The sequence below is a fragment of the Catharus ustulatus genome, chromosome 3 (assembly GCF_009819885.2).
Source record: "Catharus ustulatus isolate bCatUst1 chromosome 3, bCatUst1.pri.v2, whole genome shotgun sequence".
Classification (NCBI taxonomy): domain Eukaryota; kingdom Metazoa; phylum Chordata; class Aves; order Passeriformes; family Turdidae; genus Catharus; species Catharus ustulatus.
The window spans coordinates 119,034,651-119,056,340 of NC_046223.1; the positions used below are offsets into that span (position 1 = coordinate 119,034,651).

General features: G+C 51.9%; 1 protein-coding gene across 5 annotated transcripts in view; it reads left to right on the forward strand.

Annotated features, from left to right (window-relative positions):
• The window catches only part of OTOF (otoferlin), an 81,152-nt gene that overhangs the window by 50,979 nt on the left and 8,483 nt on the right, over positions 1-21,690 (forward strand). For 3 of the 5 annotated variants that reach the window (XM_033055771.2, XM_042779124.1, XM_033055769.2), the window contains 20 exons: positions 305-405; positions 1,029-1,119; positions 2,105-2,221; positions 3,751-3,903; positions 4,316-4,505; positions 5,546-5,670; positions 6,184-6,318; positions 7,001-7,162; positions 8,704-8,823; positions 10,159-10,320; positions 11,372-11,534; positions 13,385-13,515; positions 14,184-14,213; positions 14,934-15,074; positions 15,357-15,423; positions 17,516-17,643; positions 18,413-18,547; positions 19,493-19,630; positions 20,574-20,701; positions 21,141-21,311. In XM_033055771.2, coding sequence (XP_032911662.1) covers positions 305-405; positions 1,029-1,119; positions 2,105-2,221; positions 3,751-3,903; positions 4,316-4,505; positions 5,546-5,670; positions 6,184-6,318; positions 7,001-7,162; positions 8,704-8,823; positions 10,159-10,320; positions 11,372-11,534; positions 13,385-13,515; positions 14,184-14,213; positions 14,934-15,074; positions 15,357-15,423; positions 17,516-17,643; positions 18,413-18,547; positions 19,493-19,630; positions 20,574-20,701; positions 21,141-21,311 — 2,588 coding nt within the window. The remainder of the gene's footprint in view (positions 1-304; positions 406-1,028; positions 1,120-2,104; positions 2,222-3,750; positions 3,904-4,315; positions 4,506-5,545; positions 5,671-6,183; positions 6,319-7,000; positions 7,163-8,703; positions 8,824-10,158; positions 10,321-11,371; positions 11,535-13,384; positions 13,516-14,183; positions 14,214-14,933; positions 15,075-15,356; positions 15,424-17,515; positions 17,644-18,412; positions 18,548-19,492; positions 19,631-20,573; positions 20,702-21,140; positions 21,312-21,690) is intronic. The other 2 variants (XM_042779125.1, XM_033055772.2) reach the window with 1 other exon arrangement.

Consider the following 21,690-nt stretch of genomic DNA (forward strand, 5'->3'; position numbering starts at 1 on the left):
TGGGGAGGTGCACAGGCTCCAAGGGATGGGGTTTGGAACAGCCTGGGGTAGTGGAAGGTGTCCCTTCCCGTGGCAGTGGAGTTGGAATTCAGTGATTCCCACCCAAAACGTTCCGTGATTTTATGATTAAGCCTCAGCTCATTCCCAGGGAGAGCTCCACATCACACAACTCATTCCTTGAGGGCATTCCCAGCGCCCAGAGCTGGGTCCCAGCCGTGCTCCAGGACAGCAGCCGGGGTTTCCCTGGGTGTGGGGATGGATTTGGGGGTCCCCAGCCCCTCACGCTGACCCCGTTGCCCTGCAGGAGGAGGGGCTCAACGACGTGCAGGAGATGATCAAGACGGAGAAGCCGCACCCGGAGCGCCGGCTCCGAGGGGTGCTGGAGGAGCTGAGCACCGGCTGCCTGTGAGTGACACAGGGCAGGGGCACCCTGGAAAACCGGGTGCACCTTCCTGGGAATTTTAAAAAAGGTTTGATTTTAAAAAAGACAATAAGAGACAAATAATAAAGAAAAAGGTTGCAACGGCCAAAGCACACACGAACTCAGAAAACACTTCATTAAATGCATCAATCTGCTGCATATTCATCGATCTTCATGAATTATTCAAAACCATCCCCCTCCAACCAGTCCCTCCTGTCTGTACTCCCTGAAAACTGAAAATCAATAAATTCCTTCCCTGGAATTCTGGTGTCTGTCACCAATAATCCAAGAATGGGAAGAATTTCCTGATTAACTCTTTTTTTAATCATTCTCTGAGTTAGTTACATGAAAAAGCTTTTTACACCACCGTGCTGTAGTACGGGAAAAGTATATTTATCACACTGCTGTTTCTAAGTTTTTTAATAACTAAAAAATCTATATTCATACAGCAAACTTTTCCAGCATTATGTATATACCATTCATTTTAATATTTGCAAAAAACCAACAATATAATATGTACTTATAACAGCACCCTGCAGGAAATTTCCTCCAGGGATCTCCCTGGGAAGCATTCCCATGAGAATCACCCTCCTGGCCTTTTCCACAGGCGGTTCCTGACCTTGGCTGACAAGGACCAGCACCACTCGTCCCGCACGCGGCTGGACCGGGAGAGGCTCAAATCCTGCATGCGGGAGCTGGTGAGTGGGATCCGCGCCCTGAAGGGGCTCCAGGAGAGCTGGGGAGGGATTTGGGATGGAGGGAAGGACACAGGGAATGGCTCCCACCGGCAGAGGGCAGCGCTGGATGGGATTTTGGGCAGGGATTGTTCCCTGGCAGGGTGGCTCGGGTTGTTCAGGGAAGCTTTGGGAAGAGTGGAGGAGGATCCCTGAGCAGGGGCTGGAATTTGGTCCATGGACACGCTGGTTTCCCTGTGGGTCGAGGGTTTGGGGTTTAATTCTGAGCAGAGGAGCCCAAAGCCCGCTCAGGTCTCACCCAAGCCCCAGTGGTCACTTGGGTCATTTGTCACAAACCTCTGCTGCACCCCCTCCACCAGACTCTGGAAAGAAATTTGGGAGCACAGAGGAGCTGGAAAGGGGAATTTTGGGAACCCCACAGGTCAGAGCTGCTCCAGGGACAGAGGTTTGGGGAGATTTTGGGAATCCCAAAGAGCTGCTCCAGGGACAGAGGTCTGGGGAGATTTTGGAACCCTGCAGATCAGAGCTGCTCCAGGGACAGAGGTTTGGAGAAATTTTGGGAACTCCTGAAGGCAGAGCTGCTCCAGGGACAGAGGTTTGGGGGTACTGGCCCCACTCCTTGCCAAGGATGTGCAGTAGAGATGGACGAGGAGCTGGTGGCTTGTCCAGCTGGCACAACCACAGACACCAACTTCAGTGGCCAGCTGCATCCTCGAGAGCCAGGAATTGTTAAATTTCACACATTCACATGGAAGCTCTGAGGGTCAAGTGCTGAGTGACAGCAGGAGAGGCTCCTTCTTCAGGCCACCCCAAAATTCTCCGAGCTCAGGCGACACCTTTGTGATGCCACCTTCTCCCGGGCTGTCTCAGCCCCTCTCCCGTGCCAAGGTCAGCCAAGGCTGTCCAAAGGGTTCCACCCCGGCCCGGTGGGATTGAGGCTCCTTTCCGTTGTCCAAGCCGTGTCCCGATGTCCCGGCTGTCTCTGCAGGAGAACATGGCCCAGCAGGCCGCAACCCTGCGCTCCCAGGTCAAGAGGAACACCATGAAGGACAAGCTGAAGCTGGTGCAGAACTTCCTGCAGAAGCTGCGGTTCCTGGCGGATGAGGTGGGTCCCTCACGGGCAGCTCATGGAGATGGAAATGTGGGATGGATGGAGGGATGGATGGAGGGATGAGTGCATGGAGGGACCTGTGGAGGGAGGGATGGATGGAGGGATGGATGGATGGATGGATGGATGGATGGATGGATGGATGGATGGATGGATCCGTGGAGGGAGGGATGGATCCATGGATGGATAGAAGGGTGGAGGGATGGATCCATGGATGGATGGGTGGAGGGATCCGTGGAGGGAGGACTGGATGGAGGGATGGAGGAATCCATGGATGGATGGATCATGGATGGATTCATGGATTGATCCATGGAGGGATGGATCCATGGATGGATGGATGGATCCATGGATCCATGGATGGATGGATGGATGGATGGATTTGTGGATGGACAGGTGGAAGGATGGATAGATGGAGCCATGGATGGATGGATGGATGGATGGAGACCTCCAAGGCCAGGAGAAGTGCTTCTGCAAGGAGCCATTCCAAGCCCATGATCCCTGTACTCTCCCTGTGCACTCCTGGGTGGGAATGAGCCGATGTAGAAGAAATTCAAGAGTTTCCCAGGCAGGGACGGAACTGGGTGCTCCCACAGCAGAGCTGGAGATGTTTCAGCCAATCCCAGCCACGGAGGGATCCTGTGGATCCCTGGAAAATCAGGAATTGGAAGGTGACACATCAGATCCCAGACTGGTTTGGGTGGGAATGGATTCTAAATCCCATCCAGTTCCAACCCTGGCACCTCCCACTGTCCCAGGCTGCTCCAACCCCAGTGCCCAGCCTGGCCTTGGACACTCCAGCGATCCAGGGGCAGCCCCAACTGCTCTGGGCACCCTGTGCCAGCCCTGCCCACCCTGCCAGGGAACAATTCCTGCCCAAGATCCCACCCAGCCCTGCCCTGTGGCACTGGGAGCCATTCCCTGTGTCCTGTCCCTCCAGACCTTATCCCCAGTCCCTCTGCAGCTCTCCTGGAGCCCCTTTAGGCTCTGGAATAATTCCATGTAATTTTTGCAGTTTAGGACTGGCTCAGAGGGGGCTCTTGGCCCTCCCTGGAGCTGCAGCTGTTCCACCTCCTGCTTCCAGTCCCCATGGAAGGCTCCCAGCTCCATCCCTGGTTACAGCCAGGCCTTCCTTGGCCCTGACCCAACCCAAATTTGAGGTGTGACAGTCCCTGTCCAAAATGGGAACCTCTTCCCTAGAAAGGGATGAAGGAATGGCCACTGTCCTCCCTTCCCCAGGGCCACTGAAGGAGCAGAGAAGGAAAATCTTCAGTCTTCTATCCCCAAATTTGCATTTTCTAAAAAACTTTAACCAACATAACTCCCAGTTCCTTTCCTGATGGGCTTAGCTCTGAGCAGCTTTTTCAGAGTGGGAATCTCTCAAACAATTCCAGTGCCCCCATTGTGGCAGCAGGCACATCCATCTTCCATGAAATCTGCTGGATTTGCCTCCAGCTGATCTCCAGCCCCACCAGCACCTCAGTGGGTGAAGCTGGGGCACTGACAGGGCTCTCCTGTGGCATTCCCAGCCCCAGCACACGATTCCCGACGTTTTCATCTGGATGATGAGCAACAACAAGCGCATCGCCTACGCCCGCATCCCTTCCAAGGACATCCTGTACTCCATCGTGGACGAGGAGGTGGGCAAGGACTGCGCCAAAGTGAAGACGGTTTTCCTCAAGGTGAGGATCCCTCCATCCCAGGGGAGCTGCAGACAGGAGGTGTGAAGTGGAGGGAATTTGGGAGATGAGGATGAGAGTCTTGTATCCATTTCTTTCTGGGGTTTGAATATTGGAAAGCTCTGCTGGTAGGGGTGGAAATCTGCTCCTAGGGAGGAACAAATTGAACTGACCTTACCCAGTCTGGTAAGTGGGAAGTGTTTGGAAAGAGATGTTTGATCCAGCTGGAAATCCAGGGAATTTCTGGCTTGGGAAAAGGAAACCACAGTGGGAAGAGGACAATGCATGAGCCAGAGCATGATCCCAAAGGATCCTTGGGTTTAAGGAACAGCAGCACAGTGTCCAGAGAGGTTGGGTGCTCCAAGAGGGGTCTGTCCATATTCCCGATATCCATGTGAACTCTTCCATTCCTCAGCTCCCCGGGAAGAGGGGGTTTGGCCCTGCTGGCTGGACAGTCCAGGCCAAGATGGAGATCTACCTGTGGCTGGGCCTCAACAAGCAGCGCAAAGACTTCCTGAGCGGCCTCCCCTGTGGGTTCGAGGAGAAGAAAGTCCCCCGAGGCCAAAACCTGCCCTCCTTCCCACCCATCAGCCTCCTGTACACCAGTAAGGAGTTCCTGTGGGATGGGGCATGGAGAGGGCGGGAGGGAGCCTGGCTGGACACTCCCTGGTCCAAACACTTCCAGGAGCTAAGGGGGAATTGTTCTGGTTGTCCCAGGAGAGCTGGGGGGGTGGGAATTGTGTCTCCTCCTATCCCAACCTTATTCAAAGTTGTGCACATAACGAGTAGTGCACCAAGGAAATCTGTGTCCATTCAGGATTCGTGCTTTGAGTTGAGATCCTTCACCCATGAGCAAAACCAGGCTCCTGAGATGTCCCTTGCATGGGCTCTGTCCTGATTTGAGAGACAGGTGTCTGCTAAGGAAGGCAAGAGCCTCTCTTGAAATGGACAATGTAAACCCTCTTCCTCCAAATTATTTTAATTTTGAAATTAAGGGGCTTCTCAGATATGGGAATTAGGAATAACAGTTCTGTACTAGAAAAATAAAATAAAAATACAGTAATTGAAAAAAAAAATCCAAAACAGTGCCAGAGTAAGAATCCAAGCTGACGCCCATCAGTCAGGCAGGGTGTTGGCAGCAGTCCCATTCCATGGTGGCTGCATCCTCCTGCAGTGACAGATGTGGCTCAGTTGGAGCAGTGCTCCTGTACAAGGTGCAGTTTCCCTCCCAAGCTCCAGTGATGATGTGGAAGGGTCTGGTTTTCCTCTGGGATCCAGTAGGAAAGGTTGCTCTGATGTTCCAAATCTCAGATTTTATCAGGGTGGGAAATGCTTGGCTCCTCCCCCTGGGTGCAGCATCTCCCCATGGGATGATGGAATTTTATCAGTCCTGCACTGGTACTCAATGGCCATGAACAGCAGAGATCTCCTGGAGGGAGCATGGGCTGTGGAAAGATAAAGAACTCTGCCCCAGCTGGTTTTTAACAGCTGGCCATTAACAGGAGATATCTCTCTGGAGATAAGGATCACCACCCCACTTGGTTTTAACAGATGGGGATAGAATTCAAACTTTTGGTCACATCCTGCTCTGCAAACCAAGACAGGCTCCCAGAGGCCATCCCAAGCCATTCCCTCCCTCTTCCAGAGAAACAGGTGTTCCAGCTGCGAGCCCACATGTACCAAGCCAGGAGTTTGTTCGCAGCCGACAGCAGCGGCCTCTCGGATCCCTTCGCACGAGTCTTCTTCATCTCCCAGAGCCAGTGCACCGAGGTGAACATTCCCGGGATACAGGGACGGAGGGATGCGGGGGTGGCTGACCCTGCAGGTTCCATATTCCCCTGTGGCACACATCCCATGAACAAGGCTTGGGCTGATCCTGGGTTCCTGCAGTGGAACAGGAGCTCTGGAGCTGGACACTGACTTTTCCAGGAGATCTCTCCCCAGGAGCCCATTCCCAAAATACGTCCCACACCCTCGTGGCTGTGATTCCCCTTGATTCTCTGGGATTTCTTGTGATTCCCTGCTGGTTTAGGCAGAACTGAGTCACATTAAAGTGATTTTTTTCAGTGTTCCCTTCCCAGTCCAAGGGTTGCCAAGCTTTAGGAAGCTTGGACACTGGGAATAATCCAACTCTATTAATATCCTATTGTTTTCCTCAGAAGAATCCTTGGGAGATTCCCAATGCCTCCCTGACCTGAAAAATGGACAGTAGCCCTGCCTACCACCCTTTCCCAGGATCCTGGTCCATTCCTGGAGCAGTAGGAATCTTTCCCATTTTTCCAGGTTCTCAACGAGACCCTGTGCCCCACCTGGGACCAGCTCCTGGTGTTTGACAACGTGGAGCTGTACGGGGAAGCTCATGAGATGCGGGATGACCCCCCCATCATCGTCATAGAGATCTACGACCAGGACACCGTGGTAAGAAAATTCCACATGGAATTGTGTGTGGTTTGGATGCCAGGATCTCTCCAGATTTGGAGGCGGAGGATTTGGGGAGCTTTTTTTTCTTCCTCATTCCTGGAAAATGGTCCCTCCGCATCTCCCATGGAACCTCTGCTGCCTGTAAATTTTGGATGTGACTCAGTGTATCTTGTTTTGGGAGAGGGAAGAAAGAGGCTGTAGCCAAGCAGTTCCATTTGGGAAAACTGCTCATCCCTGTCCTCCTCGCTGTCCCAATCTTCAGCTGCCCCAAACCTCCTTCAGGGAGTCACGAGTGAAAGTTTTCCCTGAACTTTGGTGCCCCAAGACCAGAGCACTGATCCCATTCCTGTTCCAACCACGATGGGGAGAACCATGGGGCTGATTTTGGAATTCCCATGTTGGATCCCCAATCCCAAGGGTTCCTGGGAAGAACCACAAGGCTAATCTTGGAATTTCCACGTTTGATCTGCAACCCCAAAGGGCACTTGAACAGAACCACAGAGCTAATTTTGGAATTCTCATGTTGGATGTCCAACCCCAAGGGCTCCTGGGAGAACCACAGGGCTAATTTTGGAATTCCCATGTTGGATCCCCCAACCTCAAATGCTCCTGGGGAGAACCACGGGGCTCATTTTGGAATTCCTGTGTTGGATCCCCAACCCCAAGGCTCTTTCCATAGGGAAAAGCCGACTTCATGGGCCGGACATTCGCCAAGCCGGTGGTGAAGATGTCGGACGAGCAGTACTGCCCCCCGCGCTTCCCACCACAGCTGGAATATTACCAGATCTACCGCGGCAACGCCACAGCCGGGGACCTGCTGGCCGCCTTCGAGCTGCTCCAGGTGCCAGCTGGGCAAAGGGATGGGAGGAATGGGTGCAGGGTTGGAAGGGAGAGGGATTAATTTATGGAGAATTGGGTAAATGGGAATAACTGGGAATAACTGCCCCTTCACCTGGTCATTGGTCTGCTGACCCCTTGTAGTTTCTCTTGGATGGATCAACCACTTGTTGTTCATCAACAACACCCGGAAATGTCCGAGGCTGGGTTGGATGGGGCTTGGAGCAACCTGGAAAGGTGGAAGGTGTCCCTGCTCACAACAGGGGGCTGGAATTCCATGGCTTTTAAAGTCCCTCCCAGCCCAAACCATCCCATGATTCATAGTCCAGGGCAATACCAGAGTTAAATTCTTCCACTTTTGCACCTCATGTTCCATCTGCTGAAATGCTTTTCCTATTGGGTTTATTGCACCCACATCACAATTCCTGGGCAGGGATTTATTCCAATGAAACAGAGACAGGACCTCTGGGTGCTTTAGGAAGTGTGGTTTATTTCTCTCATCTTCTACACAGGCAGGAACGGTGAGTTCCTCTCACAGATCCTCACCACTTGACCCAGAAGTCAAAAGACTTCTGATTACAGGACCTTTTAAGGGTTTATTGGCCAACAAAACACTGCCAGCGAGAATATTTATGTTTCTAACCCAGTACTAAGATTTTTCATCTTATTGATCACACTGCAGTGAGAGCTTTCTTAGCCAATCATGTTATGGCACACAAACCTACAGGGTTGCACTCTGAAACTTCTGGTTATCTTTGTAACTACTTCTAATTTTTTCTATATCTTACAACTTTAAATGTTAAACTGTTCTCAGCATGCCTCTGTTTTAGACTATAAATTCACATTCTTGCTTCTAGCACCTAAATTTGGGGGTCTTCTCCAAGGTTTCAAATCAAATCCTGTGTTTAACTCTGAGCTTTGGTTCACAGGCCTAAAGTTTTGAGATTTCCCTGCATTTTGAATTCCAACATTTTCCCATCTCCTTTTTCTGCTGGGGCAGGTGCTCATCCAAGCCCTTTTCCTCCCAGTTTTGCATGGACTGAGGAAATGGCTCACACGGGATATTTGATTATTCCCAAGCTCTGGGCTGGAAATGGGACCTTAAACCTGCTCCTAGGCTGAGCTCTGGGACCAGATCTCCATTCCCTCACACACAGCCCAACACAGGCAGTTCCAGGATGGAACAGCCCTGGGATGGGCTACATTGGTGGGCTGAGAATTTTGGATTGCTCCAGACACTGTTCTGTGTGGAAGGAGAGCAATTCCCAGCACCTTCTGCTCCTGTGTTTCCTCTTCCCAAAGCACCTGCCCTGGGCTCTCAGCCCCCTGAGACACCCCAGATCCAACACTGGGACCAGTTCCAGCAGAGACACAGCCCAGCTCCCTCTGGAATTCATCCCTGCCCATGGCAGTGGTTGGAATGAGTTGGTCTTTGAGGTCCCTTCCAACCCAAATCCGTGATTCCACAATCCTGTGAGAAGGACCAAAAACTGCTCCCCGGCAGCTCAGAGGAGCAGATCCCAATCCGTGATCCCTCTCTTCCAGATCGGCCCTGGGGGTAAATCAGACCTGCCCCCGATCGACGGCCCCACGGACGTGGACCGAGGTCCCATCCTGCCAGTGCCTCTGGGAATTCGGCCAGTGCTGAGCAGATACAGAGTGGAGGTAACCAATGTCCGTGTGGGGCCCCGCCCTGGGGCAGGAGAGCATCTCAGAGGGTGTGGGAAGGGCAGGAGGGAACCGGGAGTGAAGGATCTGTCCATGGTGCTGGACTGGGAACCGGGCTGCAGCATCCTTAAAATAACAGGAATTGGATCATTCCTTGCTGTCAAACTTGGGCAGGACAGTGAGTGAGCAGCACCCAGGCTGAGATGCAGCTGAGGGAAGTTTAGGGATGGACACAGCTGAGTCATCTACTCCCAAAGCAATCCCATAGCTCAGGTGTTCTGTATCCCATCAACCTCAGGCAATGAGGATGGGATGCCTCTCGTGTATCCATGGATATCTAAAGAGGGATTTTGTATCCAAAATAGTGTGGGCACAGCCCAGGGCAGGGCCTGTCCCCTGTGCTGGCACTGCTGGGGCACCTCCAGGGCTGGGGGCAGCTCTGGGCCCCTCCTACCAGGAGAGCCCTGGAGGGGCTGGAGCGTGTCCAGGGAAGGGAACGGAGCTGGGCAAGGGGCTGGAGCCCCAGGAGAGGCTGAGGGAGCTGGGAAAGGGGCTCAGCCTGGACAAAAGGAGCCTCGGGGGGACCTTGTGGCTCTGCACAACTCCCTGCCAGGAGGGGACAACCAGGGGGAGTCAGGCTCTGGATGTGGCACTCGGTGCTCTGGGCTGGGCACACGGTGGGGATTGATGACACGGTGGACTCGATGATCCTGGAGGGCTTTTCCAAATGATTCCATGATTTGTTGGTGTGTCCCATGAGGTCCTGGTGGACATCCATGACCCAGGCAATGCCCACAGGGGTGTTCAGGGCACATCTCAGCCCCGGGTGCAGGTGTCTCTGCTCAGGTGCGGTGCCGCTGGCCGGGTCTCCAGAGGGATTTTGTCTCCTGGCTCTCCACACATTTGCATTGTGATAAATAAGCTGTGTTCCTCACAATTTTAATACAGCTGTGGGGAATGAGGAGGTAGGGAAAATCTCAATTTTGGGGAATTTTGGATGGGGACAGTCTGCTATCCCAGTAGGGACAGGAAAGTTTCCCCAGTGACACTGATTCCACTGGGATAAAGCAATGGCAGTGCTGGATCCAGAGCCACCATAGAGGGACAGAGCTGCTCTGTGGATTCCCAGGGCAGGAAAATGCCAGGAAAGGAGAAAAGGAGGAAAGTGGCTGTTGAGGGCAGCAGACACTGGGCTGCAGGGTGTCAGGAGGAGATTCCTCAGGGATCCACCACTGCCCTGTGATGACATCAGCAGTGGGATCCCTCTCCATGAACCACCTCCCAGGGATCCTCCCTCTCACATTCACATGTTCCCTCCTCCTCCTGCCCTAGATCCTGTTCTGGGGGCTCAGGGACCTGAAGAGAGTGAACCTGGCCCAGGTGGACCGGCCCCGTGTGGACATCGAGTGTGCCGGGAAGGGCGTCCAGTCTGCCCTGATCCAGAACTACAAGAAAAACCCCAACTTCAGCACTTTGGTCAAGTGGTTTGAGGTGGTGAGTGTGGCCCCTTCCCTCTGATCCCTCAGCTGGAAACTGGAATTTCTGGAGCCCACCATGACTCCGAGCTCTTTGCTCCAGTTTTCCCAAAGCAATGGAGCACATGGACACCCTTCCTTTACCTGAGGGCTCCCAAGGCACAATCTGGGGGAGCAGCTCTGGGCTTCTTCCTCCAGCATGATCCCAGTTCTGGTCCCTACTGGCCTTTCCAGAATGATTCCATTCCCAATCCCTGGTGCCCTTCCCAGCATGATCCTGTTCCCAACCCCTACTGCCCTTCCCAGCATGATCCCATTCCTTATCCCAACTGCCCTTTCCAGCATGATCCCAATTCCTAATCCCTACTGTCCTTCCCAGTATGATCCCGTTCCCAATCCCTACTGCCCTTCCCAGCATGACGCCAATTCCTAATCTCTATCAGGCTTCCCAGCATGATCCCATTCCTAATCCCTATTCCCCTTCCCAACATGCTCTGATTTCTAATCCCTACCACCCTTCCCAGCATGATCCCAGTTCCAATCCCTATTGCACTTTCCAACGTGATCCCATTCCTAATCCCTACCAGCATTCCCAGAATGATCCTATTCCTAATCCCTCTGTCCTTCCCACCATGATCCCATTCCCAATCTCTCTGCTCTTCCCAGCATGATCCCATTCCTAATCCCTTCTGCCCTTCCCAGAACAATCCAATTCCTTATTCCAACTGCCCTTCCCAGCATGATCCCATTCCCAATCCCTATTGCACTTCCCAGCATGATCCCAATTCTGGTCCCAACTGCCATTCCCACCATGACCCCATTCATAATCCTACTGCCCTTCCCATCATGATCCCATTCCCAATCCTTCTGCACTTCCCACCATGATTGCATTCCTCATCCCTACTGCCCTTCCCACTACGATCCCGTTCCCCAATCCTTACTGCCCTTCCCAGCATGATCCCATTTCTAATCCCTCTGCCCTTCCCACCACGATCCCATTCCCAATCCCTTCCCAACCACCAAACCGGTGACTCCCAGCCCTCGACACCCATCCCTCCTGTTGTTCCCAGGACCTCCCGGAGAATGAGCTGCTGCACCCTCCCCTCAACATCCGCGTGGTGGATTGCCGAGCCTTCGGCCGCTACACCCTGGTGGGCTCCCACACCGTCAGCTCCCTGCGGAAATTCATCTACCGCCCGCCCGACAAGAAAGCCCAGCAATGGAACATGGCAGGTACCAGGGGTGGGACATGGGACCTCGAGTGCTGTGTCCGGTTCTGGCCTCTCAGTTTAGGAAAATTTTGAGATGCTTGAGTGCATCCAGAGGAGATAACGAGGCTGGGGAGGGGCTTGGAACACAAACCCTGTGAGGAGCGGCTGAGGGAGCTGGGGTTGTTCAGCCTGGATAAAATGAGACTCAGGGGTGACCTTATCACTCTCTACAACTCCCTGAAATTTGCTGTGGTCAGGTGGGGTTGCTCTTTTTCTCCAGACAGCACTGACAGAAAGAGGACACAGTCTTAATCTGCACTAAGGGAGGTATAAATTGGATAATAGGAAGAAGTTTGTAATAGAAAGAATAATAAAATATTGGAATGCTTTGGGGAGGTGGTGGAGTCACCATCCCTGGATGTGTTTAAAAAAAGACTGGATGTGGCACTGGGTGCTGTGGTTTAGTTGAGATGTTAGGGCTGGATTGGACTTGATGATCTTGGAAGTTTCTTCCAACCCAGTGATTCTGTGATTCTGTGAACCCTGGGGAGAAGAGTGAGGTAGGACAGCCTGTGAGGAGCATTAGATGGATGGCTAACCCACAGAACCTCTGGGTTTGGGTCCAACTTTATCCATAACTCCAAGAAAAACCCTAACTTTGGCACTTTGCTGATTTCAAGTGGTGAATCTCCTCTTCCCCCTGAGCCCATAATTCCTGGAGCCCAAACCATGGCTCTGAGCCCTGTGCTGTGGTTTCCTCACAGGTGTGAGGAGCCACAGGGTAAAACCCATGATTTCCTGTTGATGTTGTTGATCTGCGTGTGTTGCCTGCTCCCCAATTCCTGTAAGACAAGAAAGGTTCACCTCCAACATCTCTGCAGCTTCAGGACTCGAATCCCCAAATGTTCCTCAGGACTAGGACAGGATTTGGCCACAGTCAGTGCCCATGAAGAGCAGAGGTCCAGGCCCCTCTCAACCCCAACCATCCCAAACTCATCCCAGAGCCACTTCCCACCCATCCAGCAGCTGAGGGCTTGGGCGCCATGGGGATGACTCGTTTCCTCCCATCTTTGGGGCTGGAGGCTGGGTGAGATTCCCAAGGACACATCTGGTTCCATCCACCTGGGTTGTGTCCGAGCCAATGGAGCTTTCAGGACAATCTTCTCTGCCTCTTCTCTGGGCATTTCCTGAGTCTCCTCCACCTTCCTTTGCTCCCAGTGGGAATTTGGTCCCAAAATGCTGAAGGGCTCTGTGCTCATTTTCACTGCTCCAAACAAGGGGGTCCCACAGCACTCCAGCCTAAACCCTGTGGGATCTCCTCTGAACTCTCAGTTTATGGCCTGAATCCTGTGGGATCTCACCTGAGCTCAATTTCTGGCTTAAATCCTGTAGGATCTCACTTGAAATCTGAATTTCTGGCCTGAATCCTGCAGGATCTCACCTGAGCTCAGTTTCTGGTCTGAGTCCTGTAGGATCTCACCTAAATTCTCAGTTTCTGGCCTGAATCCTTTAGGATCTCACCTGAACTCTCATTTTCTGGCCTGAATCCCATAGGATCTCACCCGAGCTCAGTTCCTGGCCTGAATCCTGTAGGATCTCACCTGAACTCCATTTCTGGCCTGAATTCTGTGGGATGTCACTTGAAATCTGAATTTCTGGCCTGAATCCTGTAGAATCTCACCTGAATTCTCAGTCTCTTTCCTGAATCCTGTGCGATCTCACCTGAACTCTGTTTCTGGTCTGAATCCTGTGGGATCTCACCTGAACTCTCATTTTCTGGCCTGAATCCTATATGATCTCACCTGAACTCTCGGTTTCTCCTCTCCACTGTCCCTGTCCCTTGTTCTTTCTCCTTTTCTGCCCTCTGTCCAGCCAAACACCTCAACGGCTGCCTGGCCATGACCAGCAGGGCCCATCGCTCTCGCCCCACAGGGGAGATCGTTGTCAACATGGAGCCCGAGGTTCCCATCAAGAAGATGGACACGATGGTGAAGCTGGAAGCTGTGAGTATCCGTGTGGCAACACCTCTTTCCTCGTGGAATTGCCGATTTCTGAGGGATTTCAGCCTGGACTGGGCAGGCAGCCTGTCCCAGGGGTGTCGGGCTGTGTCACACAGAATGTGCCTGTGCCCATTTTTGTGCCCAGGATGGGAATTTCAGCTCCTGCCCTTCTGCTCCAGAGCTTCCTCCTCAAAAATAGATTCCTGCCAAGGTGCTCCGAGGGGTGGAACTCTTCTGCTCTGGAGCCAGGCTGGGAGAGCTGGGAATGTCCAACTGGAGAAGGGAAGGATCCAGGGAGAGCTCAGAGCCCCTTGCAGGGCCTGAAGGGGCTCCAGGAGAGCTGCAGAGGGACTGGGGACAAGGATGGAGGGACAGCACACAGGGAATGGCTTCAAACTGGAAAAGGGTAGATTTAGGTGGGATATTGGGAAGGAATTCCTGATTGTGAGGGAAGGGGCTGGGCTGGCATTCCCAGAGCAGCTGTGGCTGCTCCTGGATCCCTGGCAGTGCCCAAGGCCAGGCTGGACAGGGCTTGGAGCAGCCTGGGACAGTGGGATGGGATGAGCTTTGAGCTTTAAACCATCCTGGGACTGACGATTTGCACTCAGCTGAGGGTGTGTCCTTAACCTGCTCTCCCTCTCCCTGTTCCTTCCTTCCATCCCGGCTGGCAGAATTCCGATGCCGTGGTGAAGGTGGATGTGGTAAGTGATGGACCAGCTCCTCATCCCTGCTCCCAACTCTCTGCTCCCTCCCCAGCCCTTCCAGGCCTTTTTTAATGCACCAGGCACCATCTCCAGCCCAAGCCAGGCAGGGACATCACCCCTCTGTCCCCAGCAGGGACACAGCAGCGCTGTCCCCTCAAGGGATGGGGCAGTGGCCGCGTTCCTGCAGTTTGGGACAGGATTTAACCCACCTCAGGGATGTGGGAGGGATGCTGGGTATTCCCAATATAACCAGATGCCAGCTGGGGAAGGCTCCCTTGCCTTACCAAGGGGACCCAAGGTGCTTTGCTGGGCACAATTTGACTCCTGCCATGGAAGATTCCAGAGCTGTAGCTTGGGAAATGCATGGATAAATAGGATTTTGGAAATGTGGGGGTGTCATGGGACTGCCCCATCTCTGGAAGTATCCAAGGCCAGGTTAGATGGGGCATGGAACAGCCTGGAATGGTGGATGGTGCCAGGACTGGAATTGGATGAGCTTCAAGGTCCCTTCCCACCCAAACCATTCCATGATTCCAGCACTGTCTCCATAACCTTGGCCACCATTGGCCGTTCCGTGCCTCTGTGGCTGTAAAAGGGAGAAAGTTCATGAGACCACGAGCCTGGGGGGCTCTCCATCCTCACCTTTGTACTTCCATAAACAATTCCCTTTCACCTGATCCCTCCCCTTCCCTGTCTGTGCTTCCCTTGTCCCTCCAGACCGAGGAAGAGAAGGAGAAAAAGAAGAAGAAGAAGAAAGGAGGAGGAGGAGGAGGGGAGGAAGCGGAGGAGGAGGAGCCGGACGAGAGCATGTTGGACTGGTGGTCCAAGTACTTCGCCTCCATCGAGACAATGAAGGAGGTGGGTGAGGAGCAGCGCTCAGGGGTATCCAGGGGAGATCATTCCCTTCCTAATTCCAGCTCCTTCCAAAGCCTTGGGGCTGTGCTTCATCCCGCGACTGTTAGGGAACCCCAAAATTGTTCAGGCTGCAAAAACCCTCGGAGAACATCGAGTCCAAACATTCCCTGGCACTGTCCCATGTCCCCAAGTGCCACATCCCTGCAGGTTCAAACCCCACCCCTGCCCTGGGCAGCTTTTCCAGGAAAACATTGCTCCTAACATCCAGTGGTTTTTCTCCCCCAGCAACTCCGGCAGCAGGAAGCAGCCGCGGCAGAGGCGGAGGAGAAGGAAGAGATGGAGATTGGAGAGGGTAAGGTGGGACTGAGAGAGGGAGCAGGGCAGGGAAAGGTGGGACCAGGATTCCTCCTGGTGCTTGGACATCCCTTTGGGAATCTGCCACAGCTCTCCGGCCAAACCAGGCACTCCAGAGTTGTGTTTTCCCAAAAAAGGGTCGGTTTTTGTGGGTGTTTTCCCCTGCGTGTTGAACTCTGCTGTCCCAAAACAAACAGGGAAGACAAATACACAATTTAGGGCAAACTCTCTCACCTAATTTATCAATTTATATACTTTTATATATTATTTTTCACCTATTATAATTTTATAAACTTATGGCATGAATGATGCCCTAAATGTGTTTTTCTTTGAAGGAAGTCAGGTGGGCTTCTGACCTTGCCTAAATTTGGAGAGACTAATTTTGTCCCAAAAAAGATGCTGGCCAATAATCCTGGGGCTCGTTAGTCAAGGCTGGCTTTGTCCATCTGGCCATGGCACCAGCAGGGCTGGGAGGGGTTTCCCTGAGGAATTCCAATCCTGCTCTCCAAATGTCCCAATCTCCCCATGACAGGGGGATGCTGCTGTGCCCAGGTGACGCAAAATCCTTCAGCTGAGTAAAATTCGGGTTTCTTTTGGAAGGTTAATCTTTATATCCCAGGGTGAATGAGGTCTTGTCTTGCTGAGCTTGGGGACAGCTCTGAGCAGGGCTTGCACTGGTGTCCCCCATGGTTTTATTTTTGTCTCTTTGGAATGATCTGTTTCCTTTAGCTCTTCTATTCCTTCCTCCTTTGCTTGTTTTTTCCATCTCCCCCATCCCTGGGTAGTGTCCAGCCCTCAGGAAAGCTGGCAGAGGCACCAAGGGACGGGGATTGCAGAGGGGGAAAAGTGTCAGGATTGTTATGGGTTTAAATCTTCAAAGAGCAGAGCAGTTCTTGGTTGATATAAATTTGTTTATTGTAAAGGCACATCAGTCTCAAAAGGCAGAGTCCCAAGTGTTAAAAGCTTTTGGCAGAGAGTTTCAAATAGAAGTAAAATCCTGATTATTGGAGCTCTCACTCCAATACATGGATTCTTAATTACAAATTACCCAATGAGCTAAAAACAAACTTGAAGCATTTCTTCTAAACCTATTAGAATTCTGGTTTTATAATACAAAAGTTTATGTATAATTTGTACATATGGCCTATCTGTTCTACCTGAAAAATTGAAGCAATATTCTTACTATGTTTTTATTATGTCTAGAACTATGTTTTTGAGCTGTCACTGCAACTTGTTTTTGAAGCTTGTTTTTTTTTCATCTCTAACTGAAGTGTGTTTTTCACACTGAATTCTAAGGGTTTTACTTTTTAAGGCACTTAAAACATATTCTTGCTTCTTTAAACTTATTTACTGACTTACTTAAAATATAAGCTTACCACCTCTATTTCATGTATGAGTGGCTTAATATATTTTAATTTCTCTAAACCTTTAATTCAATTCCTGCACACTGTTCTCTCTCTGAGGGGCTCGGAGAGGCCTCTGCTTTCACACTCCAGAAGGGAAGGAGTTTCCTTCGGATCCAGCTTTTCCAGCAGCCTGTTCCCAGCTCTCTGTGGCTGGTGACTGCTCCAAATGAGACTCGGTGACCTGCAGTGGTCCTGGACAATCCGAGGGTAGCAGCATCAACCACCGTCCCCTCTGTATTCCCAGGCTGGGGTTCCACTCCCCAGGCTCCATAAAGCAGGAGAAATCCTCGGTAGGAGGAAAAAATTGAGCTGCTGTGGGCAGGACCAGGTTTTGTCACCGCTGTCAAAGTGCTCTGCCCATGTTTTTAGCGCTCCAAGTGATCCCTGCTCAGGTCAGCACTGGAATTCCCTGCACAGAGATTTCCAGGCTGCTGGAGATGCTGTGATCCAGAGCCAAGGAAAGACAGGACAGGGCTGGATGGGACTTGCAGGCAGTGGCAGCTCACAGCTCTCATGCTCCTCTTCTTGGAAGGACGATGTCCGAGCCCTGTCACATCTCCCCCACCTCTCCTCACCCTCACTTCCATTCCCTCCCTCCTTCCCTCCCTCCTTTCCATCTCATCCTTCCATTCCCCCACCCCTGGCCTCAGAGTGATCCCAAACTTGGTGACTCTCCCACAAAAGGCTCCAAGGCTCAGGTGAAGAACAAGGACAAGGACAAGTCCAAGGCACCCAAGGATGACAAGAAGAAGAAGCAGCAGCCTGCCCCTGAGCTCCCCGAGAAGAACAAGCAGAAGATCGATGAACTCAAGGTACTGGGGGGATGCTTCCAAGGAAGTAGGGATGCTGTGCCTTGGGAGATCTCTCCTGGGGATATTTCCTGGGACAAGGCGTCCCAGCCTCTCTCCATAGCTGGAAGGAGTCATGAGAAAAGGGATTGTCCTGGGATATGCTCATTCCTGGAGGTGTCCCAGCTCCCAGGCAGAGTTTTCCTGCCTGAATATGGCTGGCCCAGAAAGGATCCAGGACAAGGGTGTGCTCTGGTTCAGTGATCCCAAGGATTTCTCAGGATTCATGTTGCCTGTGGTTCTGGGGTTCAGATGGGGTTTAGATCTTGCACAGAGGCAATGGCTCCACCCTTTGTTCCAAGATTCCCTTTTTCCAACCCAATATTGCTGGAGATCCTCCTACTTCCTAGAAGAATTAGGCACTGGGAGCTGAGGTGTCCATGTTCACAGAATCCCAGCATCCCTGAGGTTGGAAAAGCCCTCCCAGCCCATGGAGCCCAAGCTGTGCCTCATCCCCTCCTTGTCCCCAGCCCAGAGCTCTGAGTGCCACATCCAGCCCTTCCTTGGACACCTGCAGGGATGGGCACTGCAAACCTCCCTGGGCAGCCCCTGCCAAGGCCTGAGCACCTTTTCCATGCAGAAATTATTCCCAGTATCCAATCTGAACCTCCCTGGCACAGCTTGAGGCCATTTCCTCTTGTCCCGCCCCTCATTCCTTGTGAGCTGATTGAGTACTCACCCCATCTTTTGATTTTATCCTGAATTCTCTCCTGTTTACTTCCTGCCATCTCAGGTCTACAACAAAGAGCTGGAAGCAGAGTTTGACAACTTTGAGGACTGGCTGCACACCTTCAACCTGCTCCGGGGGAAGATTGGGGACAACGACGACAATGCCACGGAGGAGGAGCGGATAGTGGGGAGGTTCAAGGTGAGTGCTGGCCCTGCAGTCTCAAAATCTGAAGGTCGTGAGTTCGATCCTCACACGGGGCACCACTGGGTTGTGGTTTATCTTCTTGCCAGGGTGGGGATTAATTGGGTGAGATGGAATTTTCTGTTTGGACTCAGGTGTTTGTTAGTTCTTATCTATATTACAGTCTCACAAACCGCGAGTTCTACAGCACAACAAGCTAAAAATGGAGATATCTCTCTCTGTACAAGGCCTTTTAAGGATAAACTTAATTAAGAAATTACACATAAATTATTTTTGTTTTTAACCCAATAACCAACCACCCGTGGCCTGCAATGCAGACTTTTCTATCCAATCATAAAATATCATCTAGACTCATGAAGAAGAAGGTGAAGAAGGACAAAATCTCTGCCCTAAAACCTCCATCTTGCTTTTATATACATTTGTATTTTATATATATAGTTATTTATTTATATTACTATAATACATATTATATTATATTATATTATTTATGTTAATTAAATTATATTAATTATATAATACACCATGTTAATATAATATATTCTATATTAATATATAGAATATATTAATATATTTATTTGTTATTATATATTTATATTTACATTATTTATATTGTTTATATAAATATATATTTTAAAACCTTAAACTCTAAATTTTCCACCATGTGATATTACACATTTCTACTCAAACTACACACCCATAGTCCCAGATCTATAATTTAATTTTCGAAGCTTTCTCCACAGCCTCAGGTCAAAAGCAGCACTCTCCTGTGGTTCAGTGCCTGTGAGCACAGAAAGTCTCAAATTCTCAGTGAGCAGGGTTCCAATGCTGGAATGGGAATTCCGATGGGAATGCTGGCTGGGACTCTGGGGAGGGTGTTTTGGGGTGGGTTTGTTTCCCTGGAGGCAGCAGGACTCAGTGCGGCCATGCCCTCCCTCTCACCAGGGCTCCATGTGCGTCTACAAAGTGCCGCTCCCCGATGACATCACCAAGGAGGCGGGATACGACCCCACCTTCGGGATGTTCCAGGGCATCCCCAGCAACGACCCCATCAATGTGCTGGTCCGGGTCTACGTCGTGAGGGTGAGCACGATGGGAATTTGGGGTGTGGCAGGCGGGACCTGGCACTGCTTCCCACCTGGAGCGGGTCCCGGTGCCACAGCCATGGTGGGATTCTGCCCCAGTGCATCCAGAGCTGGGATGCAGCTTGGGGACTGAAAGCAGGGTCGAGTTTTTGATGGGTCTGGGTCTTCAAAGAGACGAGAGCAGTGGTTGGTTGCTGTAAAGTTGGTTTTTTGTGTGAATACATCAGTCTCAAAGGCAAAGAGTTCAGAATGTTAAAATCCATGCTAAAGCTTTCTGGCATTGAGTCATGAGCAGAAGGAGCAGCAGCACCTCCCTGGAATTTCTTCTCCTCCTCCTCCTCCTCCTCCTCCTCCTCCTCCTCCTCCTCCTTCTCCTCCTTCTCCTCCTTCTCCTCCTTCTCCTCCTTCTCCTCCTTCTCCTCCTTCTCCTCCTTCTCCTCCTTCTCCTCCTTCTCCTCCTTCTCCTCCTTCTCCTCCTTCTCCTCCTCCTCCTCCTTTTCTCCTTCTTTCTCAGCATCTGTTGCTGTGCCATGTTTGGAGATGGGGCTGGAGAGTTCGGGGGTCCTCACCCCCTCTCAGGGGAGAATCCAGCATGGACAGGACACAAGGGGAAGGGGATGGATGTCTCGGCAGCTTGGTTGGGTTCTTCTGGGGGTGTTTCCTTAGAGTCCCTTTCTTGCCTCTGATGAGATTCCAAAGGTCACTGTGGTGACATCTCAGGAGAAAACCAGCTCCAACCTCTCCCTAAAACAGAACAGGGATTCGCATGAGGCAGGGATATCCTGCATAATCCAGAACACCCTTTATCATCCCCATTTCAACCCAAGACACTCTGTTCAGGGACTGAAGTGGCCGGACGTTCTCAGGGATGAAGAACGAGCCCATCCCTGAATCCTTGGCTGCTGTGGGCAGCACTGACCCATCCCACCTGTCCCCTCCAGGCCACGGACCTCCACCCAGCTGACATCAATGGGAAAGCTGACCCCTACATCGCCATCAAGCTGGGCAAGACGGACATCAAGGACAAGGAGAACTACATCTCCAAGCAGCTGAACCCCGTCTTTGGGAAGTGAGTCCGTGCCTGGAGCTGCTGAGCCGAGCTTGGCAGCCCTCAGACCTGCAACTGAGATGTCCCAGTCCGTAAATGATGGGATTTATTCCACAGTGTGGATGTCCTTCTTTGCCAGCGTGTGGTCACTGTAGCACTGGGTGTTTAAGAGATGAACCTGAAATTCATCTGATCAAGGTGGAACACCCACTTAGGAACCGTTAGACCTAAATTTTAGTGAGAACAAGAAACAAAATCAGTTTCAGGGATGCTGGGACATTTAGGTCAAGGATTTTCCCTCCGGTTGAGGGCTGGCAGAGCTGGTGGTTGAGTTAAATCCCACCTCAGCCGTCCTGCAGTGATGGACACAAACTGAAAAACCATCTCTGGATGGAGCAGACGCACCTCCCCCAGGGATCTGTCCTCAGTGGCAGCTTCTCTCTGCTTGTCCCAACCACAGATCCTTCGACATCGAGGCCACCTTCCCCATGGAGTCCATGCTGACCGTGGCTGTGTACGACTGGGACTTGGTGGGCACCGACGACCTCATCGGGGAGACCAAGATCGACCTGGAGAATCGCTTCTACAGCAAGCACCGGGCGACCTGCGGGGTGTCCCAGACCTACTCCATGTACGGGAAAAGATTTCCCTGCCCCACTTCCCACCTGGAGCCTCCTCTGCGTCACCTCCCACCCACGGCTCCCACGGGAATCTCCTCCCTTTGCTGCCTGCTGGTCCTGGAATGATTTGTTTTGGGGAAAAAATCTCAGTCCTACCAGGGTGGGGATAAATGGAGGAGTCTGTGCTATCCCTGGCTTTGTGACCAGCACTAGGGAGCAGTGGGATGGGTTGTCAGGAGCCCAGGACAGGAAGGAGGGACTGGTGGGATTGGGAAGAGGGATGGGGCGAGGGCTGAAATAGGGGCAGAGCAAATGGGGTGGGATGCACTGGGAATTCCAGGCCAAAGTGGGGTGGGAGGTGTTTGTGGATCAAATCTGCTCTGAATTTTC